The sequence below is a fragment of the Coffea arabica genome, chromosome 7e (assembly GCF_036785885.1).
Source record: "Coffea arabica cultivar ET-39 chromosome 7e, Coffea Arabica ET-39 HiFi, whole genome shotgun sequence".
NCBI classification, from domain to species: Eukaryota; Viridiplantae; Streptophyta; class Magnoliopsida; order Gentianales; family Rubiaceae; genus Coffea; species Coffea arabica.
The window spans coordinates 17,056,392-17,078,435 of record NC_092323.1 but is presented as its reverse complement, the minus strand read 5'-3'; the positions used below and the strand labels follow the sequence as shown (position 1 = coordinate 17,078,435).

The 22,044-nt window shown below is 36.0% G+C and overlaps 1 protein-coding gene across 1 annotated transcript; it reads left to right on the top strand.

The window, feature by feature from the left end:
- Positions 1-415: 415 nt before the first annotated feature.
- On the top strand, positions 416-16,310 carry LOC113702344 (callose synthase 5-like). The gene is made up of 42 exons (XM_072060380.1): positions 416-480; positions 1,061-1,410; positions 1,515-1,615; positions 2,329-2,450; positions 2,548-2,644; positions 2,747-2,857; positions 2,962-3,090; positions 3,178-3,270; positions 3,566-3,657; positions 3,757-3,883; positions 3,981-4,118; positions 4,208-4,284; positions 4,376-4,454; positions 4,535-4,660; positions 4,761-4,875; positions 5,819-6,162; positions 7,182-7,234; positions 7,326-7,386; positions 7,507-7,588; positions 7,674-7,723; positions 7,824-7,910; positions 8,415-8,537; positions 8,630-8,899; positions 8,971-9,131; positions 9,646-9,769; positions 9,863-9,957; positions 10,081-10,186; positions 10,402-10,553; positions 10,910-11,019; positions 11,120-11,242; positions 11,335-11,403; positions 11,692-11,881; positions 11,989-12,100; positions 12,186-12,305; positions 12,378-12,493; positions 12,576-12,659; positions 13,173-13,285; positions 13,416-13,645; positions 14,363-15,160; positions 15,300-15,350; positions 15,463-15,648; positions 15,734-16,310. The coding sequence occupies exons 2-42, from the start codon at positions 1,209-1,211 to the stop codon at positions 15,962-15,964; spliced, it is 5,850 nt and encodes a 1,949-aa protein (XP_071916481.1). The 5' UTR covers positions 416-480; positions 1,061-1,208; the 3' UTR covers positions 15,965-16,310.
- The last annotated feature ends 5,734 nt before the right edge of the window (positions 16,311-22,044 follow it).

Here is a 22,044-nt window from a genome sequence, read left to right as displayed (position 1 = left end):
AAAAATTGTTTGAGAAAAGAGCACCCAAAAAAAAAAAGACAAAAAAAGAAAGAAAGAGAAAAGAGAAGAAATAATTTGAGACCAATTCAACTGTGAAAACCCGGTGACCTCTCACCTCCAACCACGTAATCCCTCCCCATCTCTAACTGTCCCTTTCGTCTCCCTATCAACCCATGGGTCCCACCAATTTTCCCTCTTCTTCCTCTCTCTCTCTCCATTTAAATTTCCCCCTTCCTTCCCTCCATCTCTACCATCCAACGCCCCTTCCCTTCAGCTGCCTCCGCTCATCGGTACGGACCTATAATCCTCTCTCCAATCTGCATTATTCTCATTTCTAACTTCGCTTCTCTCCTCTCTCTCAATTTCTTCTCCCTCAAATTCGTTGAACAATTTATTCTCACTTTTTTTCTTTTTCGTGTTTTCATCAATCATAATAATTGCAGGCGAAGGCTAGCTGTCTTCTTTCTCTCCTTCTTGATCGTAAGCAATCTTCTGTTCTGTTTTCGGTTTTACATTGTTAATATTAGTCAAGCATTTAGGAAAATATTAGTAAACAGGTACATTTTTTGCTAGTTAATTTGGTTGTTCCAGTATCTCCTTCGACTTATCAATCTCTGCAACAATTTTTGAGTAATCAATTTTAGATTTTTTTTTTGAGATTTGAATGTATGTATTTGTTTATATTTAATGATCTCCGGTTTTTTTTTGAATGATTAACTTATTGGAAGAAATTAAGAAGAAAACATTATTAGGTAGGTGCATTTTAAAGTTAGTTAAGAATCAATTCATTAATTTGTGCATATATATCTCTCTGTGTGTGTAATTATTATCGAAAGAAATTAGGAAGAAGGATGCAAATAATACAGTTTTGTTTTGTTTACGTAATTTGATTTTTTTGGATTGTTTCTTTCTCTTTATCGATTTTCTGCAACAATTTACGAGTAATTATGGTGTAGATTTAGGAAGGATCAAATTTATAGATATACATGAGTAATTGTGTGTGTGATAATGTATAGATTTCAAGAGAATTAAACGTTGATATATTGTTTGTTTGGATCAGAGATAGGAGAATTGCAGGCAGAAAAGCGAAGGGGAGATAGAGAGAGGAGAGAGAAAAGGTGGTGAGTTAGTTTAGAAGCTTGGTACTGGATGGTTGGCTAGCTTGATAGGGCTAGCTAGCTAGCGAAGCGGAAGAGTAGACGGAAAAAATGGCGTCGACGACGGGACAGGAATCGGCGACGCCGACGGCAGGCGCCTTGTCGCGGCGGCCGTCCCGGAGCGCTGCCATGACAACGTTCTCCATGGAAGTCTTCGACACTGAGGTCGTTCCTTCGTCGCTTCAGTCCATAGCTCCCATTCTCCGAGTCGCTACAGAAATCGAACAAGAACGCCCTCGCGTCGCCTATCTCTGTACGTAGCAAAAACTTTTCTCCACATTGATTTTATTATTATTTTTTTTGGTTTTGGAGAAATTTTTTCGTATATTTGGTTATATGATTTTCGTGTATGTATAGGTCGGTTTTATGCGTTTGAGAAGGCCCACAGATTGGACCAGACGTCGAGTGGACGTGGTGTACGGCAGTTCAAGACACGTCTTCTTCAGCGATTGGAGCGGGTAATTATTCCCTATTTTGATTTTTAATTGTGATCATTATTTCTCGCTTTATTCCTCTTCTTCTTTTTTTAAAAGGGAATTAATGTTGTTTCGGTGCATTTACATTTTAGTGATGTGAGAGAAGAGTAGAGGATTGAAATTGGGGGATAAAGTATGTATGACGTGTTGGGAAAGAAAGGGAGAATTTGGTAATTGAATGATATTTGTTTTTCTACCCAACGAATTAATTCAATTTTATACTCCTTTTTAATGGGGAGATGATGATTAGTAGAATAATGTACGAAATTTTTATAGTTTCAGGGATTCTATTGACTTCAATTGCACTTCTCACATTTGTGAGAAGGTTTTGAGTTAGACGAAAATGATGATTTATTTGTGTGCGCATTTATTTGATAAGCAATTTTGATGTAGTACAAAGGGATATGGAGAGAGAGAGAGAGAGAGAGAGGAGCTCTGAACTAATAGTTTTATTATGCAATAAATTTCTATAGGTAAGTGAATCGAAAAAGTCTTAAATGGTTTGAGTATTTAGCTGATGTTTCAGTGCTCCTTTTGCATATTTGTAATGTCCAATTTCCAGATTTCCAGAAATCTCTTCGTGTTTGAATATCATATTTAAGAAATGTATTTTATATTGATCAATTCTTTTGGAAGATGAGGGCATTTTAACTTGCTGGGGTGCTTGAAGACTAATGGAATAAACTGTTATTCAGGACAATGCATCGAGTCTTGCTTCCCGAGTCAAAAAGACAGATGCGAGAGAAATTGAGAGCTTTTACAAACAATACTACGAGCATTATGTTTTGGCACTCAACAAGGGGGAGCAAGCTGATAGGTAATATAATCTATCCAGGGCTATTTTCATAGCTAAAAGATGTTGTGTTTGCTCTCATTGTCAATTGCTGTACTGGTACCAAACTTTCCTTCCGCAGGGCTCAGCTTGGCAAAGCTTACCAGACTGCTGGAGTTCTTTTTGAAGTGCTTTGTGCAGTTAACAAGACTGAAAAAGTTGAGGAAGTTTCTGCTGAGGTCAGTCTTTGTAGAATATCAATTCGTTGTTGATTCCAAAACTATCTACCATGTACTTTCTGATTTTGGGATAAGAAGCTCTCTATTTGATGATGTGAACAGATTATGGCCGCAGCAAATGATGTCCAAGCCAAGAAGGAAATCTACGCTCCTTATAATATTCTTCCTCTGGATTCTGCTGGGGCATCTCAGTCCATTATGCAGCTTGATGAGGTTGCACATTTGCCTTGATCTTGACAAAAAACTGGACTGTTTTATCCCATATAGAAATATATGTGGCTAAGATGATAGACTCCTACTATTTTGCTTCATACCAGGTTAAAGCTGCTGTTTCTGCTCTCCGGAACACACGAAATTTGAATTGGCCGGCCACATTCGAGCAGCAAAGACAGAAAATTGGGGAGTTGGACCTTCTCGATTGGCTGCGTGCCATGTTCGGGTTTCAGGTACTTAAGAGATACTTAATTATCTTTATCACTTAATGATCATGTGTTTGTCAAGGTGATCATTTATCATGGGTTTGACGTCTACAGAGGGACAATGTTAGGAACCAGAGGGAACATCTAATTCTATTGCTTGCTGATATTCACGCAAGGCTAGTTCCGAAGCCTGAGCCACTGAATAAGGTATGGAACGCTGTATGATGTGAGAATCTGAATTTGTTGCGATAACAGAATCAATTTTTAGCTTCTTGTATCATTTGTGTTACCACCCACGTTTAATGAATGATATAAAATTGCATTTTGACCGACTTATGAGTTGATTTTGAACTGGTCCTGTATCATATTCCTGCATCTACATTTTGCTCACTCTAGCGATTGTTGTTGAACCATCTAATTGCCCTTTCTATTACTTTTTAAGTAAAATTCTTTGCCTGTGCTTGTCAAAAGAGTAAGTACTAAACGTGCAGCTGATTGGCAGCTTGACGATCGTGCTGTTGATGCACTCATGAACAAGATTTTCAAAAACTATAAAACATGGTGCAAATACTTGGGAAGAAAACACAGCTTACGGTCAGATAATTTTCATCTTCCTTCTATTTACTTATTTTCATTTCTTACCTTGAATGATCTTGAACTTCTGATCTGAATTATGACTGTTCTTGCTTCTAGTCTCCCTCAAGGACAAGAGGAAGTGCAACAAAGGAAACTACTATACATGGGTCTCTATCTTCTTATATGGGGTGAAGCTGCTAATGTCCGGTTCATGCCAGAGTGCCTATGCTACATATTTCATAATGTCAGTGCTTCAATTTTCCTTACAATGATCGTACTATTGATTTTATTAGAAATAAACATGAAAGTATATCACGTGGTAATGTTTATGCACATTTCAGATGGCTTATGAACTCCATGGTCTTTTGGCTGGAAATGTCAGCATCGTCACAGGAGAAAACATCAGGCCTTCTTATGGTGGAGATGACGAATCTTTTCTGCGGAAGGTCATAACACCTATTTACCGAGTAATTGAAAAGGTACTTTCATGCATAAATTGCACATAATTTTTTTTGACATTGAGAGTGTCTCTCTAGAGGTTAGCTTTTTGGTGCTTATTTTCCACCAGGAAGCCAAAAAGAGCAAAAATGGAAAAGCCCCGCATTCAGATTGGTGCAATTATGATGACCTCAACGAGTACTTCTGGTATGCATACGCTTAAATGGTTTATTTGATGACTAAACATGAAATGCTTGTTCATTTTCTTTAGAAGCATTACATGGTCAACATCCTCCAGGTCTACTGATTGCTTCTCTTTGGGTTGGCCTATGAGAGATGATGGTGATTTCTTTAAATCAATACGCACTGTGGGTCAGGTCTGTATTTATTCCAATCCAGTTTCCTTTCATTATTTGTTAGTCTTCTGCATTTTTTCTTCATACAACTCCTATTTTAGGGAAAACATGCGTCTAGAAAGAAGCCAGGAAAAACAGGCAAATCCTATTTTGTTGAGACCAGAACATTTTGGCATATATTCAGAAGTTTTGACCGTCTCTGGACATTCTATATACTTGCTCTTCAGGTGATTGACTTAATCCAATAAAAAATTCATAAAACAAATTTTTCCTTTATCCTAATTTTGGTGGTTGATTCAGCAGTTGACTGGAATTGTTTTGTCGCAGGCCATGGTTATAATAGCTTGGAGTGATGTTTCTTTAATTGACATTTTCCAAAAGGATATCTTATACAAGCTGTCCAGCATTTTCATGACAGCAGCCTTTTTGCGCTTCCTTCAGAGTATGTAATTCTTGTTTGGTTTCTGCAGCAATAACTTTGATGCCTTTAGTAGTTGTTCTCAAACCTTATCAAATGCTATCATGCTTCTGCAATGCCAAATAGTTTTTCATTTTTATGATTTTTTTCTAATAATATTTTGTTTGTAAGAGTTGATGAAATGCTAATATTGGAAGATAATCAAAGGACCTAGAATTCAAATTCGTTTCTGACATACAATAGTTTCCTGCCACCCTTGTCATGTATTATGCTGCTCTATCATTCCTAGTGCTTTAGTTCAAGTTTCCTAGCCAATTTATTTATATTAGGTAACTGGTAGTATCTGATTTTGTCAAAAATGGTTTGTGACCTTCAGATGGTTGTAGAAATATCATGGTATGAAGCCTTTCACTTTTGTTATTCTAGAGATACTGCGATTTGGACTGTTTTAGTGTGATATCCTAAATCCTACAGCAAGCTAGATTCAGATGATTTTGTTTAAGTAGGCATTCTAATTTAATATAGCATCAAACTGTTGTTGTTCAAACATGGATAGAGGAAGAACTAGACTAGAGTGGGCTCTCAGTTTTGTTTTTTAATTAATTCACTGCTAATGATTTGGTATAGGGTGTGATAACCTGGGATTTTGTCTCCTCAGAAAATGTATAAATGAAATTTACTGCTATATTGCTCTCAGTTCACGTGATGTTGGATATAACATTGGGCATTTGGAAAGAGAATGATTGTCTTCTTGCAGCCTTTTTAACTGACATCTTTGTTTCACAGCCTCTTTGATATGTGTTTTGCACCATCTGGGAACTGAAATGCTGCTTTAATAGTTTGCACCAAATACTTTCTCACTAGGCAGGGATTTAATTTTCTGTCATACTGTATTTTGGAATGTTAGGTCTCTGGTTTTGGGACTGCTCTGTTTAGAGATTAATATCCTTCTTGTATTCTTTACTAGGTATTTTGGACCTTATTTTGAACTTTCCCGGGTACCATCGATGGAAATTCACAGATGTAGCGAGGAACATTCTCAAGATAGTTATCAGCCTTGCATGGTCCATTGTCCTTCCCCTGTGTTACCTCCACCAAAATAATAACTCTTTTTTACGTTTGGGAAATATGAAAGATGTTTTATCCTTCCTTGATAAAATGAAGGGTATTCCTCCATTATATCTCATGGCTGTGGCTATATACCTTCTGCCTAATTTGCTGGCAGCAGTTTTGTTTATCTTTCCAATGCTCCGGCGCTGGATTGAGAACTCAGATTGGCTTATTATAAGGTTTCTTCTGTGGTGGTCACAGGTATGGTTCTTTACCTTTTCTTTTTCCTCTTTTTTGTTTCTTCTATTTTGATTTGAACATGGTGGGGGTTTTGACATGAAGTCAAACTGGTTCACTTGATGGTATATGAAGAGTTATAGAAGTGGTGGATTACGTGAAAAAATTACCTCCTATAAATATGAAGTGGAAATCCTGATATAAGTGCAAATATGGTAAGCTTCAATCTTTACTGTACACCGAGGAATAGAAGATAGCAATACTTAGATCTTTATTAAATTTCATCTATATAATTATCTGTCTCTAGGTTAAACAAGTTAACTAGATCTTTAATTCAGTGATTTAGTTATAGGTCGGGAGGAGAATTCTTCAAATAGCATTTTGTTAACGGTAAAAATTTTACTTGAATATACATGCAGTACAAGTGACATTTTTAGGTTCTGAATGCACACATAATTTTTGACAAATAATAATGCTGAAAATGATGTACGTCTTTATCTTTACATGCAAAAGTGTATCAGTAGCTAAAGATGATGACCTTTACTCCTCTCCATATTTGGTTAGTTCTTACTTTGTAGTCTCAATGTTTAAGCTTTTGGTGTAGTTTTTGCTTTTTAACAGTTCATAATTCTAATTGTTTCTTCGCTGACATGCCAGTGAAATTGCTGGCTAGTTAATAATTGCACTATTACTTATTTATTCAGAATTAAGTGTTAAAATTTTTTTGAATCACCTAAACTGGCTTTACAAAATAGGCTTTGGTTTCTGATAAAATTTCATGCGTTCAGCAGAATTATGCTTATTGTATTACATGACAGATCTATAACTGCATAGCAGATATATTTGTAATGCATAGATCGCAAAAAGTTCTTAGGTACCCAAGGTATCTGAACATAGTTTTGGGCTTTTCAACACAGTTCTTTTTTAATTGGTCTGATTCCTTGGTACTCAGAAACAATAAAGATGCATTTTCTAACGGTTGTTCCCATGAATGTCTGCTAAGACAATTACGTCTCTCAATGACTTGGCACTTGTTTTTGCAGCCAAGGATCTACGTGGGAAGGGGAATGCATGAAAGTCAATTTGCACTAATAAAGTATGTTGAACTAGGACCATCTTTGCACTAATGTCCTTTTAAGTACTAGCATTTAACATGTTCTGAACCGTTCATATTCCACTGAAACCAGATACACTCTTTTTTGGGTCATACTTCTATGTTTCAAATTCGCAGTTAGCTACTTGATCGAGGTATTTGCCTCATCTCTAGTTTTTGTTTTTTTTTTTTTTTGTTTCCACTATTAAGAAGAGGAAAGATTCTTTTTTGTTATTTACTAGCTCTTTGAATGTGATGTTTATTTTAAACTCCAGATAAAGCCTCTGATAAAGCCGACAAAGGATGTCATGAATATACGCAGAGTGCAGTATGCTTGGCATGAATTTTTTCCCTATGGTAGATGTTTTATTGTAGCATGTCGTTTCTTATACTTCTCCTTTATCCTACTTCCTTGACACTAAAGAAATTATACATGATGCAGCGAAGCACAACTATGGAGCTGTAGCTGCACTTTGGGCACCAGTGCTATTGGTGTGTCTTTCTTGTCTATCCTCTTCTCGGTCTTAGAAAGAAGTGAATAAGCTTCCTTGTCCAGAATAAGTATCTGATATGATTAAAAGTTATTATGCAGGTTTATTTTTTGGACACTCAGATTTGGTATGCAATTTTCTCGACCCTGTGTGGTGGTGTTATTGGGGCATTTGATCGTCTGGGAGAGGTACAAAACTTATATTCATGTATAAAAACCATCTGCAATGATCCTCTGCAATGGTCCTTAAAGGCTTAATCATGTATGAAAACCAAAACTTATATTCCAAAACTGAGAAATTTCAAGTTCGAATCAGAATTATTTCTTGAATGACAACTAGTAGAATGAAAGAAAGGGACTTTATTTTCTCATCATCACAGAAAAGACTATAATGTATTCCCTATTTTCAACACATCTTTGTAGCTTCGTAGGTGTAAAACTGTTCTTTCTTTTGGTTTGCACATTAGCAAATTTTCTGTTTACGTAAATTTTAAGCAGTTTGCTTATATCATTTTGTACATTTTGGTTACTTCTATGGATGTAAAATTACTTAGCAGCCCTATGAGTAGCCACTTTTCATGCATTTTCTTTCACCCTAGATCATAATCATTCATTGTTTCCTGGTTTTTCTTCAAATGTCATCCTATAATTTCTGCTGTGATCAAAGTCACATCCACATTTTTTTCTTCACAGATCCGCACCCTAGGCATGCTCAGGTCAAGGTTCCAGTCTTTGCCTGCTGCCTTCAACACATACTTAGTGCCTTCTAAAGGAACCAAGAAAAGAGGCTTTTCTCTGTCAAAACATTTTGATGAGGTTAATGTTCATTTGAGCAGCAATTGTGATAGGTACCAATGGTGTTAAGTATCCACCAAAGAAAATGGGGTAAAATTTATATGCATTTGCAGGTTACTGCAAGCAGGAGAAGTGAAGCTGCAAAATTTGCTCAGTTATGGAATGAAGTAATTTGTAGTTTTCGCGAAGAAGATCTCATAAGTGACAGGAAAGCCTCTGATAACTTACTTCTTCTCTGCCTGATCATTTTTTTATCCTTTTGGAGTTGGAGCCTAATTGAGTATTTTTATTATTTCAGGGAGATGGATCTGTTATTAGTTCCTTATTCCTCAGATCCTAGTTTGAAGATAATTCAGTGGCCACCCTTTTTGCTTGCAAGCAAGGTAGCATTCATCTCCTGAAGTCTTTCTTAATCCTTTACTTTTTGTCCTGTTAATTTTTTTTTGTTCTGCAGATCCCTATTGCACTTGATATGGCAGCCCAATTTCGATCAAAGGATGCTGACCTTTGGAAACGTATCTGTGCTGATGAATACATGAAATGTGCTGTTATAGAGTGCTATGAATCTTTCAAACTTGTTTTGAATGCCCTGGTTGTTGGGGAAACTGAGAAAAGGTTGTCTATTCCACTTCTCTATAGCTTTTGGCTTCTTGTCCTGTCTTCTACATGTTATCTACCTCTGCAGTCTAGAGATACTGCTGCAAAAGTTAGTTTCTTCAATATGGCTCTCATGATGCTAAATTACCTTTAGTTGGTTCTTGCTCATGGCTTTGATTATTTGTTGAACTTTGCAAATTTTTGGTTGTTATAGTATCTCGCTTTTTTCTTTTCCCTTGATCTCCCCCTATTGAGTCTCTGTTCCCCTATCGATCTATCTTTCCCTCTCTTTTTCTGTGGCTCCCTCTATCTCTCTTCCCCCCTGGTTGCCCCAATATCTGCATGTTGTTTAGCTTTTTGACTTGCAGGAAAGGTTCATGGCAAAACTTCTAGCCTTCTTAATTTTACTGTGTCCCATTTTATCACTTAGCCATCTCAGCCGTTATTGGAATTTTACTACTGTTGTCAAGGGTATTCTTGAATATTAGATCATATCATTATTCGGATGGTAATTCTGTTTAGTATGTTATAGGGTAATTGGAATCATCATCAAAGAAGTTGAAAGTAGTATTTCAAAAGGCACATTCCTCTCAAACTTCAGAGCAGGTTCCCTTCCTCAACTTGTTAACAAATTTGTGGAGCTTGTGGAGATATTGGTGAGTTAATAGCAAGAATTATTTATAGGATGCCAGACATTTTTCCACAAGTCTTAAAAGTAGTTTAATTCTTGTTCAAAACATTTGCTGCAGAAAGATGCCGATCCATCTCAGGGAGGTTCTGTGGTCTTTAAACTACAGGACATGTTAGAAGTGGTAACGCGGGACATGATGGTGAATGAAGTCCGGTAAGTAGATAGGTTGATAGCTATCAATTCGATATCTTTTTCATTTCTGGTGGCACAAACAGATTTTTGGTTCTTCTCTAGTATAGGTACACTGAATTCATTTGCTTGCTCATTTTATTTCAGTGAGCTGGTAGAACTTGGTCATACTAGCAAAGATTCTGGAAGACAGCTATTTGAAAAGTCAGCTATAGCCTACCCTCCTGTAGTTACAGCACAATGGGAAGAACAGGTATGCATATATTTTCAAATGTAGGATTTCATTCGTTAATATACCATGCCTCCTTTCCTTGTACTTGTACCATTCAATTAATGACTTATAAAAGGTCCTTGATCAATAACAATTGCAGCATTGTCATCAAAATGATCAGGACAGATGTGTCTACCTATATATGCAGAGCAAATGATTTTTTACCTATAACACATTGGATTGTGTTCCATTTGCAGATTAGTCGTCTTTATCTCCTCCTTACTGTGAAAGAATCTGCTATTGATGTGCCAACTAACCTTGAAGCGCGTAGAAGGATTTCATTTTTTGCAAATTCATTGTTCATGGACATGCCACGGGCACCTCGAGTTCGTAAAATGCTCTCATTCAGGTAAGCTGCTGTTTGATAAATTAAATGGCATATTTGAGCTATAATGACCTTTTAATGACATAAGCTTTCTGATCTTGTTACTTGATGCTTCTGCTAATCCAATTTGTACTATAGAGAGATGCATATCCACATCTATGCAAGAATCTTTTGAGTACTTGATCAATTAATGAAAAATCATAAATATAGTTGTTCATCATATGGAAGTGTAGACTTCTATTTCAACCAGAAGAATAATACAAATTTTTTCTTTTCTTATTCAAGATGCATCAGTCATTGCCGATCCAAATTGGTAATTAAGCATTAGAACAGTTTTTAAATTTGAAAATGTAGTTACCCCATATCCACTGGAATTGCAGTGTCATGACTCCCTACTACAGTGAGGAGACTATCTTCTCAAAGACTGACCTAGAAATGGAAAATGAAGATGGTGTTTCAATCATATACTATCTCCAAAAGATTTATCCAGGTCCATCCTGATTACCCCTTGTTCTATTGATCATTGTTTTGGTTTTGCGTTGTTTAAATTATTGTGTTATTTATCCAACATCTCCCTATGTCCTTGTCAGATGAATGGAATAATTTTCTGGAACGTCTCAACTGTAATGAGTATGAAGTTTGGGAAAATGAGGAGAACATACTGCAGCTGCGTTACTGGGCCTCGTTAAGGGGACAGACTTTAAGCAGAACGGGTTTGTTATAGACACATTACTTATTGCACTTTTTTTATTTACATTTTTTGTTCAATACTTCTATATTTGTTACAAAATCATTCATTCTGCAGTTAGAGGAATGATGTACTATAGAAGGGCACTGAAGCTTCAGGCATATCTTGACATGGCTTCAGAAAGTGGTAAGACGAAATTTATATCAATACTTCTGGAATTATGTCTCAACATCTTAAGAATTTGTTTTTTGACCCAGTTAGTAGATTTCTAGTTTCATAAATGATGACTGTGTAACTTTTACCCAACATCATACAGCATGACGCTCTGCAATTAATTTAAACCATCAATAAAACGAATTAATTGAACTGCACCCAATTTGTTTATCAAAATAAAAGCATATTTCATATAACCAAGTACCTTATTAAAGTAGTAATTACATTTTCTGTGTTTCTGATTGACTCTCAACTCTGCAGAGATACTCAAAGGGTATAGAGCAGTTACAATGCCATCAGAAGAAGATAAGAAAAGCCAAAGATCTATGTATACCCAAATAGAGGCTATAGCTGACATGAAATTTACATATGTTGCAACCTGTCAGAACTATGGAAACCAGAAGAGAAGTGGGGATCGTCGTGCGACTGATATTTTGAATTTGATGGTCAAGTAAGTTTTTTCTTTCTGGACATTGGATGTTGTGATTCGGTCTCTTGATTTCTTAATCCATGTGTTTATATGTTAATAATGTCTTATTTTTTGGTTTTCTCATTTAGCAATCCATCTCTTCGTGTTGCATTCATTGATGAAGTTGAAGAAAGGGAAGGTGGAAAAGTGCAGAAAGTTTATTACTCTGTATTGGTAAAAGCGGTCGATAATCTTGATCAGGTATAACCATATTTTATCCACAAAATATTACCGTGCTGATTCTCTTGTTGCTTCAAGTCTGACTATATTTTGGTTCATGATGAAGGAAATCTATCGCATAAAACTACCTGGTGCAGTAAAGTTGGGAGAAGGAAAGCCAGAAAATCAGAACCATGCTATCATTTTTACTAGAGGGGAAGCTCTGCAGACAATTGATATGAACCAGGTAAAACCTCAGATTTTTGAACCCGTAATAATTTAGATTGAGTCAGAAAACATGATAAACTTCCTTCTATAGGACAACTATTTGGAAGAAGCTTTTAAAATGCGTAACTTACTTGAGGAATTTAATGAGGATCATGGGGTGCGCCCACCGACAATTCTTGGTGTTCGCGAGCATATCTTCACTGGAAGGTAAGAATATCATGTTATGTAGCTTAGTTCAACTTGTTTCACCCCAAATTTTTCTCATCTAACACAATCTTAACATGAACAGTGTTTCGTCCTTGGCTTGGTTTATGTCAAATCAAGAAACAAGCTTTGTCACTATTGGTCAAAGAGTTCTTGCGAGGCCCTTGAAGTATGTTCTTTCTCACATCAAAGTGCAAGTTCTTTTGTATCTATTATCTAAACGTCTTCCTTACTGTAATTGTGGTCATTTGCCATCAAAGGAGTAATAGTTTGCGTATCTATTATCTAATGTGGGATAGATGGTCAAGTGAAATTTTATGACCTTTGAGTATTGCCAAATGAAATTTTAGGATAGGGGGTAGATAGATATCCACTTAAATTGTAAGTGTAATAATCCCATGCTTGGAGATGAAATGTTTTCCCTCTTCTTGGAAGGTCCTCATACCATTGTCTCTCCAAGACAATTTCTCACATCTTTTCAGATGCTTTTCTTTTAGACTGTTATATATTTTTCTGATGCCATTTTCTTTAGAGGACAAGAACGAACGTACATGTGTGTGGATATACTTTGATGAATGTATATATAAATTTTTATTGAGCTGTTTCCCCGATTTTTGTTTCTTCTTTGTTTGCAACTTGTTAGATAAACCTTAATTTCTTCTCTTGAAATGGGTTGGACTAGGGTTCGATTCCATTATGGACATCCTGATGTGTTTGATAGAATTTTTCACGTTACCCGTGGTGGTATCAGTAAAGCTTCAACGGGCATCAATCTCAGTGAGGACATATTTGCCGGTGAGTTTCCCAAATTTTCTGACTTCGTTATCTAGATTCACAATTGTTTCCAGTGGAAAGTGACATTAATGGTACATTTAAAGAAAGAAGGTTGACAGAGAATGATATTTCCATGATATTTGTTGTATAGGTTTCAATTCTACGTTACGACGCGGGAACATCACTCACCATGAGTATATCCAAGTTGGGAAGGGTCGAGATGTTGGTCTCAACCAAATCTCGCTTTTTGAGGCAAAGGTGGCATGTGGTAACGGGGAGCAGTCACTTAGCAGGGACATATACAGACTGGGGCATCGTTTTGACTTTTTCCGTATGCTGTCGTGCTTTTACACAACCACTGGATTCTATGCCGGCTCCATGGTAAGTTCAGGATACTGGTAGATATAAACCTGCATTGACACATGATAGTATTGTCTTTTAGGAATTCATAATGAAAATGTTGATCAAAATTGTTTGGCTGTGAACGTTTGGATCATTAATTAGAAAATTTATCTAACTTGTCTAGAAATATCAGAGGGATGAACATCTTTTTCTGCGGAAGTGTCTTTCCTGCTTATTAAATTGTAGAGGCATTATTCATGTGAATTTGATCAAATAATGTTGGCCTCAACTTAAGAGGGCAGGAAAGGTTTAGGAGGAACGAAACACTTTTCCTACCGTACATGGTGGCCAATTATTCTGAATAATTGTGTGTGGGTAAAGTTTGGAGAAAGGGAAAGATCTATACTTTTTCTGTCTTCTAGACAAAATGCAATACGATGATCTGGTGAATTATCTCTGAGACATGATTTTCTACATTGGGATATGCCTAAATCATGTAAAGTGAAATTTCAGAAACCAAGTACTATTTTCTGACTTGCATTTTTCAGTCTTGTGAATTGAAGCACTTTACAAAGTTCTGATTGTCCATGCAAGATAACCTTAAATTTTGTTTAGTGTACATGCTGGAAGACAAACAATTCTTAGAGTACTGTATTTCTGTGCTAAATTTGTAGAGTAATTGAAAAATCTGGTTTGAGATATCCTATTGGTTGTCCTTTACCGGCTGACATGGGCTTTTTCTTCAAAACTGCACAGATGGTGGTCCTTACTGTTTATGCTTTCTTATATGGAAAGCTCTATCTTTCGCTCAGTGGATTGGAGCAGTCCATAATTAAATTTTCAAGATCCAGGAGAGATAACGCTTTGAGGACTGCAATGGCTTCACAATCTATTGTTCAGATTGGGTTTTTGACGATGTTGCCGATGGTTATGGAGATCGGTCTAGAGAGAGGGTTTAGAACTGCAGCTGGTGACGTAATAATCATGCAGCTCCAGCTCGCACCTGTTTTCTTTACCTTTTCTCTTGGGACGAAGGTTCATTATTTTGGGCGTACCATTATACATGGAGGGGCTAAATACAGAGCTACTGGTCGTGGCTTTGTCGTAAGACATGAGAAGTTCGCAGAAAATTACCGGATGTACTCAAGAAGCCATTTCACGAAAGCACTGGAGATTATGGTTTTGCTCATAGTTTATGAAATGTATGGATCAGCGGCTACGGAATCTGTTGCTTTCCTTTTTCTAACATTTTCAATGTGGTTTCTTGTGGTCTCGTGGTTGTTTGCTCCTTTCCTTTTCAATCCATCGGGATTTGAGTGGCAGAAGATAGTGGAAGACTGGGATGATTGGATGAAGTGGATAGGTAACCGTGGAGGTATTGGTGTTCCAGCAAACAAAAGTTGGGAGTCCTGGTGGGATGAGGAGCAAGAGCACCTGCAACATACAGGTTTCTTAGGGAGATTCTGGGAAATTTTCCTTTCCTTGCGCTTCTTCCTCTACCAGTATGGTATTGTTTATCATCTACATGTGGCAAATAATGAGAAAAGTATCATGGTAAGTGTGAGAACGAGCCATTGGACTGTGTGGTTTCTTTCTTCTTCCAAAGATACATCTTAGTTTTTGACTTGTGATCTAACATGCACTAAATGTCTATTTTCTTTTCTTTATATTTTTTTTCCCCGCTGCATTACAGGTTTATGGACTGTCTTGGCTGGTCATTGTTGCGGTGATGATTATTCTGAAGGTTAATTAGTGCACTCTAAGATCCTCCTCTTCATTGAAACAATTCATTTTTCTCCAGAAGATTGATTGTCTTTCCATGGTCGATGAAATTCTATTTATATATTTTTTTACAGATAGTGTCAATGGGAAGGAAGAAGTTCAGTGCAGATTTCCAGTTGATGTTTAGACTTCTGAAGATGTTCCTGTTTATTGGGTTTCTGGTGACCATTGGCATAATGTTCACTTTCCTCAGTCTTACGGTTGGAGACATTTTTTCCAGCTTATTGGCTTTCTTACCAACAGGATGGGCTCTACTTCAGGTGCATATCGCTTCTTAGGTCCATTTAAATCTTCATTGTCTGCATTGCAGTATGAAAGACTAAATAATTTGATTTTCGGGTGCAGATAGCACAAGCATGCAGACCTATTGTGAAGGGCATAGGGATGTGGGGTTCAGCCAAAGCTCTAGCAAGAGGGTATGAATACCTCATGGGGCTGGTGATCTTTACACCGATTGCCGTTCTAGCCTGGTTCCCGTTTGTCTCAGAATTCCAAACCAGACTGCTCTTCAATCAAGCCTTCAGCAGAGGACTTCAAATTCAGCGTATTCTTGCTGGTGGAAAGAAGCACAAATGAGCAAAAGATTTTTAATATGATCATACTACTACCGATTTTGTAGGACATTTGCCAGGAGGATATGACACCGGCCCTGAAGGCGAAGCTTCATTTAATTAGCAGAGATTTTTGAAGGCACAGGGATCAATAAATCATGTATATTCTCATTTCCTCTATGATCCCTGATTCAATCAATCATGTATATTCTCATTTCCTGTCAACATCATAGCCAAATATATGTGTTATATTCAATATATCTGCTCTTTGATCACTCTTCGCTTTGCTCATTAGCTTTCCTCATTTCCAACGTGATATAGAATTCTAGCACTCTCAAAAAAAAAAAAAAAAAAAAAAAAAAAAGAGAAGGCCGCAATGCACCACAATTACCACCATATACACAAATGGTACTGCAGGTGGATGAGCAGAACTGGAACATCCAGACGTGCATGAGGAGAAAGCAAGAATGGGAAAAGAAGAAGGAAAACATGAAACAAATCTCCCCAAAAAAAAAATCATAAGAAATTTAAAAGGACGTTACAAACTCCAAATCCCATTTACTGCAAGAGTTAAAAATCTAGTAAACAACAAGTTCTAGATAGAAAACAACACCAGTTGGAAATGTTGGGAGGACAATATTCAATTGGACTGGAAACCTTTCGAGGAGGCGAATTTGCCATCAAAAAAGGACATCAATCGCTGTTCAAAATCATCCTCCTGCTGAACGTTGCTTCTGGAAGAACCAACTCCGCTAGCAGAAGGAGAACTGAAACCCATATTTTCTGCATCGCCAGCTCCTTTAAAACTTGCATCTTTACCAAGATTTGGATTTTTCCTCAAGTAGTCTTGAAGAATTGCCAAAGATGATTCACCTCCCAGGCTGCTGGTATCCGTATGATGGGGGACTTTTGATGATGATGGTGCCATAGAGAAGAAAGGGCTTGTTTGAGGTGCTTTGATAGTTGATTGACCAGCAGAAAGAAGCTGATTTGTGGGATTTTTGGCATGATCTTTGCTCAGAGCTGAAAGATGAAGAGAAGCTGCTGGTGCGGAACTTTGGTCATTTGCAAGAGGCTGTTGCTGCTGTTGAGCAGAATAATGGTTCCGAGTGTTGAATGAATGAGTAAACTTGGCCATGCTCTCTAAAAGATTAAACAAAAAAGGACAAGATTAGGAAGCTCTAGTTTTTCTCTATATACGTTTGTATTTTTGTTGGCTTAGTGTTAAAAGTATGATCTTGAATTCAATTGTAAAAAATTTTTTTAGTCGTTTTTTATCACAGTTTAGTAGGGTCCTTTAGACTGCATATTAAGCAACAATCCATCCTTCTGTCGTGTTTATTTTGGCTTTTATAGCATAATAATTTTTAGCCTTCACAAGAAAGGGGACAACATCTTCTCTAGACACATAACATTTTAAATGCCAAAAAAGAAAAAAATTACACACACTCACGCAGAGTTGAGGTTGTGTGTACACATTTTCAACACTTAACATGAATATGGAGTTTTATGCTTAAATGTAAATTGCATACAGCATCAACTACCATAACAAAAATGTAACTGTTACATGGAAGCAATGATGACTGGATAAAGGTTTGTTTGGATTGGACTTTATTTCCCCAAATTTATTTGCTTACATCATCATTACAATTTTCAATACATCTTTTTACCTTCCCAATTACCTTTTTATCTCACATACATCACATCACAAAAAGTGTTACAGTAAAAATATCTCTAATAATTCACAATCCAAATTCAGTTACAAGTATCTAGGGTACTTTTAAATTTGGGTCATAGTTTTGTTTTCTTTATTTGAAGATGAAAATCCAATTTCACTTCTTTCTACTATAACAAAGTTGCAGTTATCTTATTTGCTCATATGGGCATACTAATCATTGAGTATGGAATGGATTCCTTAATTTTTTTAAATCTTGATTTAAGGATCAAAAGAGCAGTGCTTCTCGTATGGGACATGGAAAAAGTATTACTTGATAAAGCTTACCTATAGGTCCAGTGCCAAATTTGCTGCTATAATCCACTATATCTTTCATAGAGCTGATGATTTCCGATGTCTACAAACCACAAAACATAGATACATCAAGGTTAAACATAAAGAGGCAATAGCTATCTCATTCTCTACTCCATTTCATAATATAAAAGGGCCATAAGCATGTAAAAAGAAACCATTTTACGAAAATCGACAGAAATTGATTCTCATAAACAACTAAGAATATCTAAAAACATATCTGTTTAATTTTGAATCCATGTTAAGTTCCTTACAAAAGATGAATAATGACAGTTTGTAAGACAATAAAGGGTAAATTACACTTTACCCCCCTATGGTTTAGTGTTTTTATACATAATCCCCCTATGATTTCAAAAGCTATACATAGCTCTCTTATGATTTAGATTAAAGTGTCAAAATAACAAAATTTGCAATCCATAATGGAGTTACCTAAAATATAAAAAATATCCCTATGTAAAGTTGAAAATTATTTATTAAGCACACAGAGGGGGTTATGTGTATATTTTAAAAATCATAAGGGGATTATATGGTAAATTACTAAATAATAAGGGGGTTATATAGTAAAATATAAAACCATAGGGAGTTAATGCATCACATATATTACGTTTATATATTTTGGTCATTTCAATCATTTTAATTTTTAAATAAGGGTAATTTTGACATTTTAAAAGTTCCATTATGAATGATCATTTTCATCACTTTGATACTTTAATTCAAACCATGAGGGGTTATGTATAGCTTTTAAAACCATAGGAGGGTTATGTCCAAAAACACTAAACTATAAGGGGTAAAATGTAGTTTGCCCGAAAACAAAAGCCACGAAGGGCTTACCTTATTTATGCTGAAGAAAGATGAACCGGAAAAGCTTTACCACAAATATGAAATTAAACTTTTTGCTAGAAGCAACCATATCTAGGGTGGGCATGGATCGGGTACCTATCCCGTGCACCATTTGGCTGATCCGACCGGTACCTTGTGGGTCAGTCATTTTCGAATCCTTACCCGTTTTGCATATCAACGGCTATCCAATTGTAGGGTACCCGTTGAGAAAGAATCGGGTCAACGGGGATCTGCCTTACCCCATTTATCATTTAATACTTTCAAAAAAACCATTTATACTAATTTAATTTTGTATTTTTATTCATCTAAGATTTAATAAAGATTTTTTTCAAAAAAGTCTCCTACCAAAAAACAAGCATGTGTAGAGAATACACAAAAAAGTTAAAAATTAAAAGAATTCAAAATCAATAAAAGTTTGAATTAAGTAGCACATTTGTTTAAATATATGTTCCACATTAATTAAACTCTTTTCTATAAAACATAAGATCATGACCTCTACAAATGATTCTTGTAAATAAATTATAGTCTCTCATATTTGTAATACAATTTGTTCAATGGAATCGCTTATTTAGTGATAAAAATATTATTTTATAGTATGTGCATAAAAATAAAAAAATAAAATATGTATATGCAGGATGGGTTGGGTACCCGCGGGTTTTTATTTATGTGACCCTAATCTGACCCGCGTCTAAGCGAGTACAGACCCTCTTTTGACCCGATCAAATAATACGGATCGAGTATCCTAATTTTCAGATCAAATTTGATCGGATATGGCGGGTTTTCGGATTAACGGGTAATTTTGCCCACCCCTAATCATATCTGAATTAAAATTAACCTACCTAACAATATCAGCCAATCGCTTAATATGAGTATAGTCAAACTGAACCATATAAGTCAAGTTTTATAAATACCAAACTGATCAAACAACATGGTAGGACAAGAATCTCCTAAGTTGTTCATGCTGATCGAACGCTTCTGAAGTGCTTTGGAAACAAGGTTAATGAAGCAGAAGATTGACTACACAAGTTATTATATGCTGTTATGGTGATAGTGGTAATTGATGTGAAGATGAGAATTTTTGTTCCACTATGGTTAATTGAAGATGATTAGCTTTGCTGTTTTTCAACATGAGATGATGATTGTCAAATTGACGATGGATGGTACAATGTTAGATGAGATCATGGAAGTGGAAAACATAAGATGATGGTGGATGTTGATTGAGGATGTGCCAACTCTTGCATGGCAGTTAGGTAATGAGCTGAGGTAACATTGTGTGAAAGCCTGAACTGGCAATGGTTGCTTGTTAGAAGCCAAGAAGAAACAATAGAAAATAAACAAAGGAAAATATATGAGCAAGAGGCTCAGAGTTGGTTAGCCTTTCTCTGAAGAAGGTGCAAAAAGAATTTCATGATGCAAGTAGCCAAGTAGTAAATAGTAATAGCAACGGGGCAGGTTTGGGGCAGGGATCCCTCCCCCGCCCCCAGCCCCGTTGCCCACTACTTCCCCCGCCCCGTCCCCCGATTTCCACGTGAGGTTAATAAAAATTTATTATATAATTTTATTGTAGTCAAATTTTAGTAAATAATTAAGTACTAAAATATTAACATATCATCAAGTCATTATCCATTGTAATTTCACAATTGAAACCCATAAAAACAATCAAACAAAAACTATTTGAATACAATCCAACATAATAAAAAAAATACAACTAAAGTAGCCAAGTTTTCACTTTTGTAATAAATACAATCACTAAATCATTATTGTATTTTTTTTTAGAAAAAAGTGTTAATATGTTCAGTGTAATTAGGAATTTAGTATAAATATATTAGTAAATTTAGTATAACTAATTATTAATTTCTATTAGTATACATATATAATTGATAATATCAATTATATTACATATATTAATATATATTATATAATATTTATAACTAATAATATCATTATTATAAGTTCGTAACTAATTAAATTAAATATTATGTATATACATATATATATATTTACGGGTGGCGGGCGTGGGATGGGGCGGGGTTCCATTCAGTTTCCTGCAAATTACACACTACCACCCCCCGGGTGAAAAATTCCCCCTGTCCCATTAACCTCCCGTGGGCACCAGCTCCAATTGCCATCCCTTAAAATGTCGGCTAAAGAGAGTCATTTTTTTGCATCAAGAAATTTTGGGTTCAGACATATGCACATAATTATGTCCTGGTTCTTGTACCATGGCCGTTGAGTATGATGCCATGAAAACTAGACTATCAGAAAACATGTTCAAAAGTATTTGAAAGACAGTTTCCCAAAAAGCAAGAATCTTGGATTCAGCATTTCGTAAATCAACTTTTAACTCATATACCAACAAGCCAGAAGCCATGTCATGTGAAGTAAGCCCTTGAAATCACTACATCCTCAAATCACAATTACTGAGTCTGCGCCTATTCCACTAGAACGAGCAATTTGGAAAAAAAAAAAAAAAAAAGGAATACTGTACTTGTCACTTGCCAGAAGCAAAAGTTGTTAAAAACACAACCATACAAGGCTTGGAGTGAAGGACATTAAACGTGATACCTGAAGATGTCGCATATATCGCTTTTCATATCCCAGTTCATTCACAATAGGCTGCAAAGCCTTTGTTAACTGGCTAACTGAGTTTGAGAACCTACAAGATTTAAAGTGTTTGTCAGATAGTCTCATAGTTGGGTTAGAAAAGTCCCTATTCCATTTCACCCACTTCCTCTCAACCAAAGAAAAAGATGTAGATAAAGAAACCAATCAAACAATATCTGATAGTTCCACTCGAAAAGTAAAAATAACCGAAAGATGATAAAATCAAATTTCCAGAAATAGAGGCAAGAACAAAAACAGGACTCATTGATCATGCCACTTTAAGAAACTAAACAATTTTTACTGTGCATTTGTCAGATTCACATGGAAAGATTGGAGACATTCATGAGAAACATGGTCCTGCCAGCTAAGATTGCTAAACTGCCCAAAAGAAATGATAATGGATTAAACTGATAAACCTTTGCGGATGTTTATCATTTTTTAATCATTCTTTTGAAAGTGTGGTATCAACATTGCCCATGCGAATCACTTAGAGTTTTTCGCTATAATCATCTTAACAAGGATCCAGAATTCAAGAAACAACTTACTTTTCACTGCTGCTAGCTTCTATTTCTTGAGCAGGCAACGCTGAATTCTTCTTAGCATCGTGGTATTTCTTTGATATCAGTCCAAGTTCA